The 13,233-nt window shown below is 28.1% G+C and overlaps 1 protein-coding gene across 1 annotated transcript; it reads right to left on the reverse strand.

Moving 5' to 3' along the window:
- Positions 1-2,821: 2,821 nt before the first annotated feature.
- On the reverse strand, positions 2,822-10,651 carry LOC113386493 (paired box protein Pax-6-like). Its single transcript, XM_026624272.1, has 6 exons — positions 10,640-10,651; positions 10,385-10,498; positions 9,557-9,647; positions 7,156-7,363; positions 3,322-3,435; positions 2,822-2,990 (listed from the first exon to the last, which is right to left on the reverse strand). Exons 1-6 carry the CDS (start codon positions 10,649-10,651, stop codon positions 2,822-2,824), a joined length of 708 nt encoding a protein of 235 aa, XP_026480057.1.
- Positions 10,652-13,233: the final 2,582 nt, after the last annotated feature.

Raw genomic sequence — 13,233 nt, forward strand, 5'->3', positions numbered from 1 at the left:
TTTTTAAAACTAAAATTGATATTAACAAGTATGTATCGACATGTATCTAAAATTTTTTAATTTTTTTTTTAATTTAATGAATGTTTTTTATTTAAAAATGTATTATTTTTATTCATTCGAAAATTTTCCTTTCACTATCATAAAAATATTTTCATTCTTATATGTGAAAATGATGCATGAATAACGAATAATTATTTTCAAAGTTATTTAATCAAGATAAACTATTATTATTTTTAGTTCTACTAATTAAAATTAAAATAATTATGTTTACATTCTATAAAATTGAACAATAAATAAATTCAGTCAAATACTGCTCTAAATTACACTAAATTTGCGGATAAATTACAGAATATTCGAGCAAAAATTTATTTTCTATATAAAATTCGAAAACCGGTTAAAACCGGTTTTTTAGTGAAATTAAAATTCAAAAACCGGTTTTCTGAAATGTCGGTTTTCGTATAAACCCTATTTTTCACTCACACTGACAATACTACTTGAAAGAAAGACTGTAATTCATTAGGGCGGTCCTTGATATGGACATTTTTGAATGTTGTTGCTCCTAAGGGCTTAAATGCTTCCAAATTGATATAAAAATATTCTCTAAAAGTTTTAGCTCTTAATATTTACTTTTAGATAGTGCGCAACTCAATCAAACTTCGTATGGAAATAGCATAGAAAAAAATTGGATATTAAAAATGTTTTTAGGTATAACTTGAAACTTAACTAAAAATGTCCATAATAAGGACCACCCTTGTAAATCATAAAAATTCCAAAGCGACATAAAATCCTATTACCATTTCTAACTAACCATTCAGGACGTACAAAAATAATTTCACATAAAATTATAAAACTGCGACATCAAATCCCATCTCTCCATTCCCCTAAGAAACAATTCCCATATTCTTTTCCTCAATCAAACGGATATTTCCATTCGTGTGACATCGGGCAGCATCGATGGCACGTGCCGCCTCGGAAGTCATTCCGATGAATGGTGACACGTGCCTAACGTCAGAGGAAGCAGGAAGACGCGCAACTTTTATTGTCCTCTCGAAAGTTTTGTGTAATGATACGATGGTTTTTATTTTATTGAGTAATAAATAGGGCGAAGGGGGAGTATTGCCACTTTTGTGATAATAGTGAAAAAATATTAATATAATCTTCTTATATATAAAAATGGATCGCAAAATGTGTTGGTAAGCGCATAACTCAACAACTCCTTGACCAATTTGGCCATTTTTTTTTTTTTTTAATATTCGTTGAAGTCCAAAGATGGTTCTTAGGGCGAGAAAAAATCGAATAATTGCCGGGAAAACCTTAAAAACAGCCCTTTTCTTTTTCTCATACAAACGTTTTCTAACTAAAACGTAGAATCAATTTGAGCTTTATTGCTATTATATAAAGTTCATATCAAATTACAAGCACTCACTGTATACTCCTCCTAAACGATTATTCGGATTTTGATAAATCTTTCTGAAGTTTGTTAAGGAAATTTTCTAGGATGTATGTGATTATAAAGTACTGGGATGTATGTGCAATATTATAGAAACAAATAGCAAAAATTGCAAAAAACGACATGTCATTGTTTGCATTGCAAACAAATGAAAATTATCATTTGCCAAAAATTTCAATTTACGTATGCACCTAGACAATGTTAGAATGTGTATCATAAATTTATGATTATGAATAAAGAAAATGAAATGTCTACATTATTATTGCCAAAAAGCAGCTGAGATGTGCCAGAAATTAAAGTAATATAAGATATAGTAGTAACGTTAAACTAAATGTAAAAAATACACAACTTTGTTCAACTGTTTAATTTAAACTAAATCACGGCAAAGCGTGAACGGGTACAGCTAGTAATAATATAGAAGTCGATTTGTCTTATTTTTTAAAAATGCACGTTGCTTCAAATTGAGTTAGCTCGTCAGTAGAGTCTTTTTTTTTAATTCTAGATCAGTTTGCTCTTCAGTAGAGTCCCTTTTTCTTAACATTCTGTTTGCTTGTCAGTAGAGTCCTTTTTCTTAAAATTCAGTTAGCTCGTCTGTAGAGTCCTTTTTCATAAAATTCAGTTAGCTCGTCAGTAGAGTTCCTTTTTTGGATCTAGGTTGCTCGTCAGTAGAGTCCTTTTTCATGAAATTTAGTTTGCTCGTCAGTAGAGTCCTTTTTCATAAAATTCAGTTTGCTCGTCAGTAGAGTCCTTTTTCTAATTTAGTTTGCTCGTCAGTAAAGTCCTTTTTCTTAAAATTCAGTTAGTTCGTCAGTAGAGTCTAAGAGATACGTTAATAGAGTTCTCCTGTCGAGATTGTGTTTGTTAGTCAGTAGAGTCTTCTCTGTTTATTTTAAATTACTATTTAAAAAATAATTTTTAGTTAATTTGCTCGACAGTAGAATCCTTTCTTTTGTGTTTTAAATCGGCCTATTCTGCCTCACAACAGACCAATGTTATGGCAAGACCATGTTACGCTCCTACTTGCAAACATCATGCTACTGAATCATACATGAATACTATCAAAATATCATGTATATGCTGTGCATTCAGGGGTTTTCTAAGGTACGCCAAAATGTTCAGAAACCTTTGAAATGTATAAAAATTTTCATTTTTGATTTTTTTGCGATTACAGTAACTTACCCTACGGGAGGTTAATACGCCTCATTTGTACATCTAATAGATAATTTTTACTACCAAGAAAGAAGGATAAGACAGCATTGCCATAACAACGCTACGTTGCTGCAGAATTGACCTCATAAATTGCTCAACAAATGTCTAAATATTTTATTTTACACATTTTCCACACAGTTTCCCCTAAATCAGCGCCGACTATTAAGCAATCCTTAATGACTTAATAGCTGTATCATCCCCCAACCTACTAAATCTATAAACATCATCCCATTCAGTGTCAATTCCATCACAAAAGAAGTGATTCCCCGATAAAGACGTAGCCTCTCGGTCGCCCTTTTTCGGAGAGGGCGCGGTCCTTTCAAAGCCGCCCCTTATATTGTGAGCGCAGGCGCGATGACAAGAGGTTTTTAAGTATTCATTCTTTCCGTTTCGATTGTTTCCCTTACGATGACACGTGCGAGAAGTCAGTCTCGATGTCTTTTGTAAGGGATGGATTAATGGATGTAAAGGACTCGCTTTTGGGGGTTATGATTGAATATTATTGAATAATATTTGGAAGAATTCTGCCTTTTGGCAAATTGATGATAATGAAATAAAACTTCAAGTAATAGTAAGCTTTAGGAAATAAATTGATATTTTTTGTCCTTGCTCTTCCGTTTGTCCATGAATAAGTTTAGGAATTATGCAAGTGCCTTTCTTACCTTTCGCTAAATCCTGAAAATATATGGTGTCCAAAGTGCGGTCCGAGGGCAACGTGATGTCTAAGGGCAGCCGTCTCCAAGGGTGAATGACAACTCACCGAAGACATGGGGCTCCTGTGAAAGAAAATATTTTTTTTTATATAATATATAATTATATTTATATATATATATATATATATATTTATTTATTTATAGGGTGGTCCTTAATATGGACATTATCGAATATATATTATTGTGCATCTCTGCTATAATTTTATAATTAATTTAGTATTACGAAAGATTATTAAACTTTATTGAAATATTATATTTTGTTCCCAGTAATTCACTCATACAGATGCGTGAAAAATCCTTCTGGAAAGATCTTTGTAATTATGTTTAACTAAGGATTTTAGTTTAATTTAAATTCGGCAACATCTTCAAAAGTAACCTCCAAAATGTAAAAGTTTATAAATCATCTTTTCAATCATTTGCTAATCTTCTGTGAACGTCAATGAAATTTAGAATATTTTATGTAAATTTTATATAATAAACGTAAATGGCAAATCATGTGTAAAAGTGTGTTTAATTGTGAAATCCCTAAAATACAACCAGCGACAATTACAAGCTAGGGTGGTCCTTAATATGGACATTGTCGAATTTCTTTGCTCCCAAACGCTCAAACGCTTCCGAATTAATAAAAGAAAATCTTCTAAAAGTTTTAGCTTCAAATATTAATATTTAGACAGTCCGCAATTCAATTAAAACTTTCGTATATTTATTATTAACATATATCATTAAGTAAATTCTTGCACCATCTGTGATAACAGGCTTGTAATTTTAATGGAAAATTTATTAGTGATAATTTGAGTGTCAAAATCACCAATTAAATAAATATTTTGCTGCAGAATTAATTTTGATGTCATGATGACTAAATATTTCGTTAAACAGCCCACATAGATTTCATTAGAGGTTAAGTAAGTAATTTATCAATATTTATATGCAGTTGCTTAAATAGAATGTTTCAGTAGAAAAATACAATAAAATTAGGTATTCCTTAAGGCAAATTGCAACAAAAATTGATCAATGATTAATTACAGTTCTTCTAAATATTTCCTTTCAAACAAATCAACTTTCAAACATCTTTTTAAGGCACTAGAAAAACCAAAAATGTTATTTTTGCCTAAGTATTTCTTAGTAATCGTAAAATATATATTGTATTTGAAAAAAATCACAATAAATCTAATGCAAAAAACTATTGTATTATTATTGTAATTGACATAAAAAAGCAAAAACCATCAAATAAGTCGCATTTACAGCTAGTTATTAAAAATTCCATAACATTTACATAAAATTCATTTTCAAAAAAATTGACAGATCATTTGCGCGCTCTTCTTGACAGATCATTTTCGCTCAACTGTCAGCTCAGGTGTCATAGTATTTTCAATGACACCGACAGAGGGCAATTGCATCGATATCGATACTAACCAAGGTTCCTATCTTCACAACTATCTATGGTCTATACGAGTTTACCTTATAACAATTCTCGACGAATTCTTTCATTTGGTGTCTGCATTCAGTAGGCATTACATCTTAGGCGTTTCGACCCGGCGCCGAAGCACCGGGTCGACGCCTTTACGTGTTCACGTGCCGAAAAGAATCAGGGCCGTTGGTGATAATAAAATTTGTGTTTTGTAATAGATTGTGATTAGTAAGTGTTGCATAGCATGTGGATCGAGGATTTTATATTAAAGGTACGTGTCAGAGTTGACTGCAGATATTAACATTTAGATGATACATATTTTTATTTTTTTTATTTTATTTTAAGGCCGTTTAAAATTAACTAAATTTGAAAAACTAAAATTCTAAATTGAATATAAATAATTTTTATTATATTGAATTAAATATTTTATTGAAAATATATAGAAATTGAACATTATTATATAATAGTAATACTTTTAGAAATTAATAAAAACGAAAAAATAACGAGCTCTAATAGAAATCTAATCAAAATTTATTAAAACATTTATTGAAAATCCTAATAAAATATAGTGTCAGGTTATTATTTTATTTTATCGATAAAACCAATGTAAACATTTAAAATTTCTTTTGTGAAATATTTAGTTTTATTAAAGTTATTTCTTCAATTTATAAATGTAATGAATCACAGTAGTTACGTAACACAGTAATATTGACACAGTTTTATCCACAATCCTCGCCAATAATATTAAGATTTACAATTTCTTTAATATTTTTTCATACACGACTAAAATTATAAGTACAAAATATAGACATTTTAAATTTTAATGCGATCGTTGAAATTAACACTCGTCTTCGTGTTAAAATAGTAACACGTTGTAAGGCGTGTTAAAAACTTCCATGCGGTGTGTTTATTATTACACCAAATCGTGTTGTTTTTACGCAATTACCGCAGAAATGGATTTTGTTAAATATTTTTGTTGAAATAAACAGAATTTGGATAGATTGTTGTAATGAGTAAGTAGTTCTTCAATTCTTCAATATTTCCATTATAAATTCAGATAAATCGAAAAAATCAGGTTAGTCCGCAATTCAATTAAATGTTTCGTAAATTTTTTTTTCACATATATTATTAAGTAAATTCTTGCGTCATTTGTGATAGCAGACTTGTAATTTAATTGTTATTTTGTTATATTTCGTTTTTCTAGTATTATTTTATTATTCAGAAATATTATTTTATTTATTAATTTTATTGTTATTATTTGCTTTTATTTTATATTAAATCATCATACTACGCATATGATTTTAATGTAAATTCTATCCTTTGTACTCTTATTTAAATTTGTTATTATTTATCATTATTGCTATATGTTATATTATTTAACAGTTGTAATAAATATTGTAATTAAAAAAAAAGTGATAGCAGACTTAATGGCAATTTATTACTGATAACTTGAGTGTCTACATCACTAATTAAATAAATATTTTGCTGCAGAATTAATTTCGATGCCATCGTAATAAAACAGTTTTCATGCAATATATCAGGGATAAAATGATTTAAATTCGAATTTACCAAAGTTAAAAATTCCTACATTTCAGTATTTATAAATTTAATTTAGATTTATTCGTAGTAAATTAATAACCAGTGTGTTTATTATATTAAATTAAATTTTATTAAATAATACAATGGTTTTAATGTTTAATATATATTAAAAAGAGCTTGAAATAATGCTTTCTGCATGAAAATTAAATTAGCAATCATTAAATAAGTAATTTCATTGTAAAATATACTTATATGTGTATTTATTTTATATTTATAATATAAACATGCTTTTTTAAAAAAATATTTCGTTAAACAGTCCCAATGGATTTAGAGGTTAAGTGTTTCATAAATATTTTTAAGTGTCATAATATTTGAGTTCACAAATGCTATCACATTTTTTTCATTATCTCTTTTATTAACAACTGTCCAATAAAGGACATTCAATAAATTTGATGAATTTACAATAGTCGGCCGAAAAGGGACCTTGTTTACTACAAGGGCATGTTGGAAAAAATAACTCAATAGTTGTTTTTCCATTCGATATAAAATTCACAATAATTTATTGATAATTATATAATTTTAACTATTTACTTATTAAATAAATGCTATCACATAATGTACTTTTACTTAATGAACTTTTAATTGGTTTGCGGACTATCTAAATGTTAATATTAAGAACTCAAACTTTTACACAATTTTTCTTTATCATTTTAGAAGCGTTTGAGCCCTTGGGAGCAAGAAAATTCGAAAATATCCATAATAAGGACCACCCTAATAGACACGCATGTACGTATGCATGTATTTATTTATTTATATATTTATAAATTTATTATTACCTATTTATCCTATGTTCGGGTGTCGCCGAAGCGTTTCGTGTCACATCGACGCCTCCGAGTATTTCTGGAGCCCTATGAGCGGGCCCCCCATCAGTCAGGGACGTATCTGTGGTGCCCCCGTTGGGGTCGTGAGGGTTATCACTCGAATGATTCAAATCTTGGGAACGAATCGGTGATGAATTTGGAGTTTGTTGGAGGATCGAGTTTGCTGAAAAAATAAAAATGAATAATTTACATATATTACATATGTATAAAAATAAAAATGTTGTGTTTTTTCAATTATTGTTCGATTTGATTTTTGAAGGGCCTATTTGTTGTAAAACACTTCAATTATAATATTATGTTTATTTTAAATTACCTACAAATTGTATTTTGTATTTAGAATATTTTTAATGTTTTAAGTATTGTATTGTTATTAACTTTATTTTATAATTTTTGATTTATTTTATATTGTTTTTATAACAAAATATGGCTTGAAGTTTGTTAATATTATTATTTATAAATATTGCAATTGAAAATAAACGAACTGTACAAAGTACAAGCTTGTTTTGTATACGTTTCACGTTCTCATTTGACTAATCTCCAGTGAAACAACCACAGTAAATGCAATACAGTAAGATATATGCTTTTTCCTTAAAATGTAATATTCATAGAATGATATCTGATTGACGATTTAAATTTAAAAATTTTATTTAAAAATTTCAGTATCTTGACTCGTAGTTTTTTTTTAATGACATTTGCACCTATGATGACGCAAATCGTAAGTCGTTTATGCAAAAATATTTAGTGTGTTTATCTTTTCAAATATGTTTATTTTTTCGAATAATGTATATATATATATATATATATATATATATTCACTGTTTATATTTATTATATCTTCATCTTTAAATGAAATTGTAGCCGGATGATGTAATGCCTCCGTTTCGTTTTCTGACTTGAACAAATTCTTTGGGAGAATCAACGTATCACTTTTATAAAAGGGATGTATATCTACTTCCTTTTAGGACGATTTATATAAATGCACGTACATTTATATATATATATATATATATATATATATGTGTGTGTATGTATGTATGTATTTAGTTCTCAACCGAAATTGATCAATATTATTTTTTATATTTGGCAACTTATATTTTTACCACTTAATTTTTCTAAAAATCTAATTTCTAACTATTTTCATCTTACTATTTTTTTTTAAATAGTTCTTGAATTTCACATCAAATTTATAATTACTCGTTTTTTCAACAAAACAAAAGCCATAAATCTAATCCTATTCTAATTATATTAAATCTCTTAAAATCCTAATTGAATCAAATCTAATCTTATCCTATTAAATTAAAACTTTCTTTAAACTTCCTTTCTAATGTTTTTTATTAACTTCCCGTAGGGTAAGTTATTGTAATGGGCCGAAAATCGGAATTGAAAATTTTTACATTTCTCGACGTTTTGAAGGTTTCTGAACATTTTGGCATACCTCAGAAAAAATGGATGTGTGTGTGTATGTGTGTGTGTATGTGTGTGTGTGTGTGTATGTATGTGTGGATACAAATTTTTAGTCACTTTTTAGGGCGCACGGATCAACCGATTTGAATGGTTCAAAAAACATTCGATTTCTATTGATAGGGAAAAGAGCTGATTTGTTTTTGGCAAAGGCAGGTCTACCCGTTTCGGAGATACGGAGCAAAGAGTGCGGAAAATAGAAATCGAATTTTTGAGAGAACGGAGTATCCGATTTGAATGATCTAAAAAACATTCAATTAGTAATGATTGGGAAAAGTGTTTATTAGTTTTTGGCAAAGGCAGGCCCAGCCATTTCGAAGATACGGAGCTAAATATGTAAAAAATGGCAGTTTTTGAGAGAACTAAGCGTCCGATTTGAATGATTCAAAAAACTTTCTGCTTGTCTTAACAAAATAATTGATTTTGGAAAAAAAAATTTTTGTTCCATTTTTTTTTTTTTTTTTTAGTTTTTTGTTGAAACAAATAATTTCAACTTTGCAATTCAGTTTATATAATTCTTATAAATATTAGACAATGTAACAATATTTATAATAATCTATTTGAAAACATTCAGTATTCCTCGAATATTTCGTTACGGTACGGGAAGTTACAGCAATTTGCCTTAAGGCACGATGCTACCCACCCCACTAGTTTTAATTTGAGAAATACATTATTCAACTAATGTACTATGAGTAAAATATTTCAAAATTACTGCAAAACTAAATATAAATCCAAATTTTCAGAAAAATGAAACGTTGGAGACTAATTGATGGTTAATATAAAATTAGATTTTTTCCTCCAAAAATGTTTATACATAAAAAACCCAAATTTTAAACTTATTATCTGAATATTTAAAATATAATCAAACTTTTGGAATTTAAAAATGAATATTTACCTGATCCTGGCCTTGTAATATTATCTGGATCGGGACTTCCCGGTGAGACAGGACCGTTTAAGGGGGTGCTAGATCTACTTCTATCCTCAATCTGAAAATAAGAATTAAATATATGTAAAATTTAAAACATCTTATTAGAAAAGAACAGACAATTCTCTGAAACTTAATAAAATTATTATGTATTAACAAATATATATTCGGCCATCATTTAATAAATAATTAATACTGTATAAATAAATAATACAGTATTCCAATTTGAACCGGGAAAGTAATGTTGTTTTATTACATTAAATGCAAACAAATAAATTTAGTACAATTGTTTTTATGGGAAAATATTTGAAAATTTGCATAATTCAAATATCCACATTATTTGCCACTTAAAAAGCTATCATTATTGAAACTCTTTTTTAGCAAAAATGTTAATTTTTCATTAATATTTTTTTTAATTGATATATTATTTTCATATCTTAGTCAGACATGGATACAAGATTATTGAACATTATATATTATATATAAAATTTTCATATTTTATATATATACATATCATTTATGTCCATTTAGTTAACATATTAATAAGTCTTATATTTAAAATATCTTTAAATATCTCTTCAATCTTTTTTGTCTTTAATTTCTTTATAATACAATAATTTAAATAATTTCAAGAATGATTATAATTTCAATTTTAAACACAAATAGTAAAATTATATAAAATAATCAACAAGGTTTTAGCTGTCCACGCACAGAGAGGACAACTGATTTATCAATATGAGTATTTGTTGCTTTAAATTAATTATTTAAACAATATTACATTTTATTATCAATATTTACCTTGTCGCTGGAATTGATGGAATCCGTAATATTCGCATTTCCATCCCTCTTCCTTTGCTCTTCTTTCAGACGTTCAGCTTTTCGCCATTTTGCGCGCCGATTTTGAAACCATACCTGAAATTAATAGAAATTGATAAAATTAAATATTAATTTAATATAACATGTAAGAAAAATATTATCGTAATAAATAGTTTAAAGTTTTATCTTGATAGTTAATACAAAACAATTATCTGAAAATATTGAAGTAACGCTTACCATTGCATGCATTACGAAACCTAAGTTAAAATGTATGAGAAAGCCTTGTGTTAGGTTCGGACGACATGGCAAGATATTTATTATTAGTAAATAGATTTACTTAAACGAAAAGTTTTTTTTTGACAATTTTAATAAATTTTTTATGATAATCAGGTTCATACTCTTAACAAACATTACAAAATATTATAGGCCTACTAAAAGTGGTTTCATTATAAAAAATTATAATTGAAATTGACTTTATTATAGAATTCATGTATGTATTCTACAAAGAATATCAATTTTTATTTAATAAATTGAATGTTTGCATACATCGGGCAATTTGATAGGACTTTGCAAAACTATTTTTATCTTCTGGTCGATATTTACTTTGCTCGTCATTATCGTCTACGTTTTTTACTACTAAATTTGAAGTTATTTGTTTGTCAGTAGAGTCCTGTTATTATTTTCAGGAGTGATATTTAATTTGCTCGTCAGTAGAGTCCCTTTCACATCTCTTAGCCATTTTTTTATTTGCTCCTCAGTAGAGTCTTCTTTTCTTTTCTAATTCGCTCAGTAAAATCTTTATTTTTTCATTTTTCGTAAGTAAAGTCCTATAATTGTCTTTTTGGTCAATTGGAAATATATATCATAAAAACGTTAGGTCATTACATCAAATTTTATTAACAAAATTTTAATAATACAGTTTTTACAGTAGATATTTTGTGAGTTTATACTAGAGTTTATAAATAATAAATAAATTCCATCATTGAAAGCCTCTTTTTTTAACTTCTTGGTCAATATTTCGAGTAAAATCTTCTTTCTATCTTCACAATTGCTGCTAAATATGCTGCTTTGTTATTTTCTTGGTCTTTATTTAATTTGCTGTAAGTAGAGTTTCTCCTTTAGCTGTTTTTTTATGTACTTAGTTGTTAATTAAATAATTAATTAATTATCTGGTCTTTCTTTTGCATCTTCTAATCTTGCAGTTGGTCATCAGTAGGTTCTCTTTTTTCCACATACGTTCTTTCTTATGTTGAAAATCCGAATGCTCCGTAAAGTTGTCTTTTCAACTTCTAAATTGCAAATTATCTTATTGGCTAATTGAATGTTGAAACAGTTTTTAGCATGTGTTCAAATTTTACGAGAAATTAAAAAAGCGATGAAATCTTGTCATTTTTTAAGAAATTTTAACACGCTATTTAGGAACCACGTGTTTGTTTCGTTCAGGGCCATGTTGTCAAATCGCTTGTTTATGACCATGCCGTTATGCAATTGCAAAAACAATCCCTCACCGAATCTTCTTTTAATTACGTTCTCCTCAAAATGTAAAATTTTTGGGTTGAAAAAATCTATATTATGATTTAAATTATTTATATGGTCGGTTAACATGGTTTTAAATTGTTTGGGATTTTTCGAGTTATTTTTATGTCGATGAAGGCGCTTACTCAGGTTTTGGCTAGTTTCTCCGATATAAAGTAGTACGTTTTAACTCAAATTAAATATATTATATCAACATCAAATTCAAGACTGTTCAAATATATATAAATATATATATATATATATATATATATATATACCTATACATTTATATATCTCGGTTCTCGTCGTTTTATACATTTTAAAAGATTATCCTATTTTCTTTTGACAGATGGTTTTTATCGTCTGCCATTACGGAATATTAAGCCAGCGGCCATTTTCTGTTCGGCTCTTTTGCTCGGTGTGGAGGGTGAGATTTTTTATTTTCCGTCTTCGGGAAAAAGGGGCGCCCTTTCCCCTACGAAAGAGGAAAGAGGCTTTTGTACTAGTACTAACAGCCGACATGTGATTTAATATTTAATATTTGAAGAAGAAGGCAATTTAAAATTTGGCGCGGTTCGCTGACGGTGCGGTGCGGTGTAATTTAATAGGTTGTGTACATACGAAGGATAAAGGATAAATATAAATGTATGTATATATATATATATATATATATATATTTTCTATAGTGATAGTGGTCATACTCCTTCAAAACGGCTTGACCTATTGTAATGCAATGTTAATACTGCTGAGTGGCAATCATTTAATTTGTTTTAGACCAATTTATTTTATTTTATGTTTTTATAATGTATGATTGAAAACCTATATAGCCCTAAATTTTCACCGTCCTATCACAAATGATTATTTCGTAATGGTCAATTTAGAGACCCTTTATTTATTTGTTCAAAAACAAGCCGATACGAAAAATATTATTCTGATCTTTTCTCAAGTTTATTTATAATAATTAACTAGAATAAAATTGCTTTACATATTGTAAACATTTAGTATTTTACTTCAGATATTTCTTTTCCACATCGAGACACAGTTCGCTCGTCAGTCGAGTCCTCTTTATGTGACTTTATAGTCAATGGAGATCAATTTTTCTAATAAATTTGTTCGTCAGTAAAGTTTTTTTCTTTAGTTCCTCTTGTTTTCAGTCAATCAGTCTTTTCACGCCGAGACATGATGCAATTTTTTTCTCAAATAATTACGTATAAATGGATTTATCACAATCACCTATTTTTTCAATGCTATAATGAGATTCGACTATTGGCCAAATAATTTCAAGACATATTTAACGAAAATTGTTAAAAAAATCG

This window comes from Ctenocephalides felis, unplaced genomic scaffold, assembly GCF_003426905.1.
Source record: "Ctenocephalides felis isolate EL2017-DRISC unplaced genomic scaffold, ASM342690v1 CF-g0.4_SCAFFOLD_03571, whole genome shotgun sequence".
NCBI lineage: Eukaryota > Metazoa > Arthropoda > Insecta > Siphonaptera > Pulicidae > Ctenocephalides > Ctenocephalides felis.

Bases quoted from the DNA above. Each gene is read 5' to 3' on its own strand.
- LOC113386493 (XM_026624272.1), bottom strand. The intron at 3,436-7,155 runs GTAATAATAAAT...TTTCTTTCACAG, and splicing joins CCCGAACATAGGATAAATAG to GAGCCCCATGTCTTCGGTGA. The intron at 2,991-3,321 runs GTAAGAAAGGCA...TCACAATATAAG, and splicing joins TTTTCAGGATTTAGCGAAAG to GGGCGGCTTTGAAAGGACCG.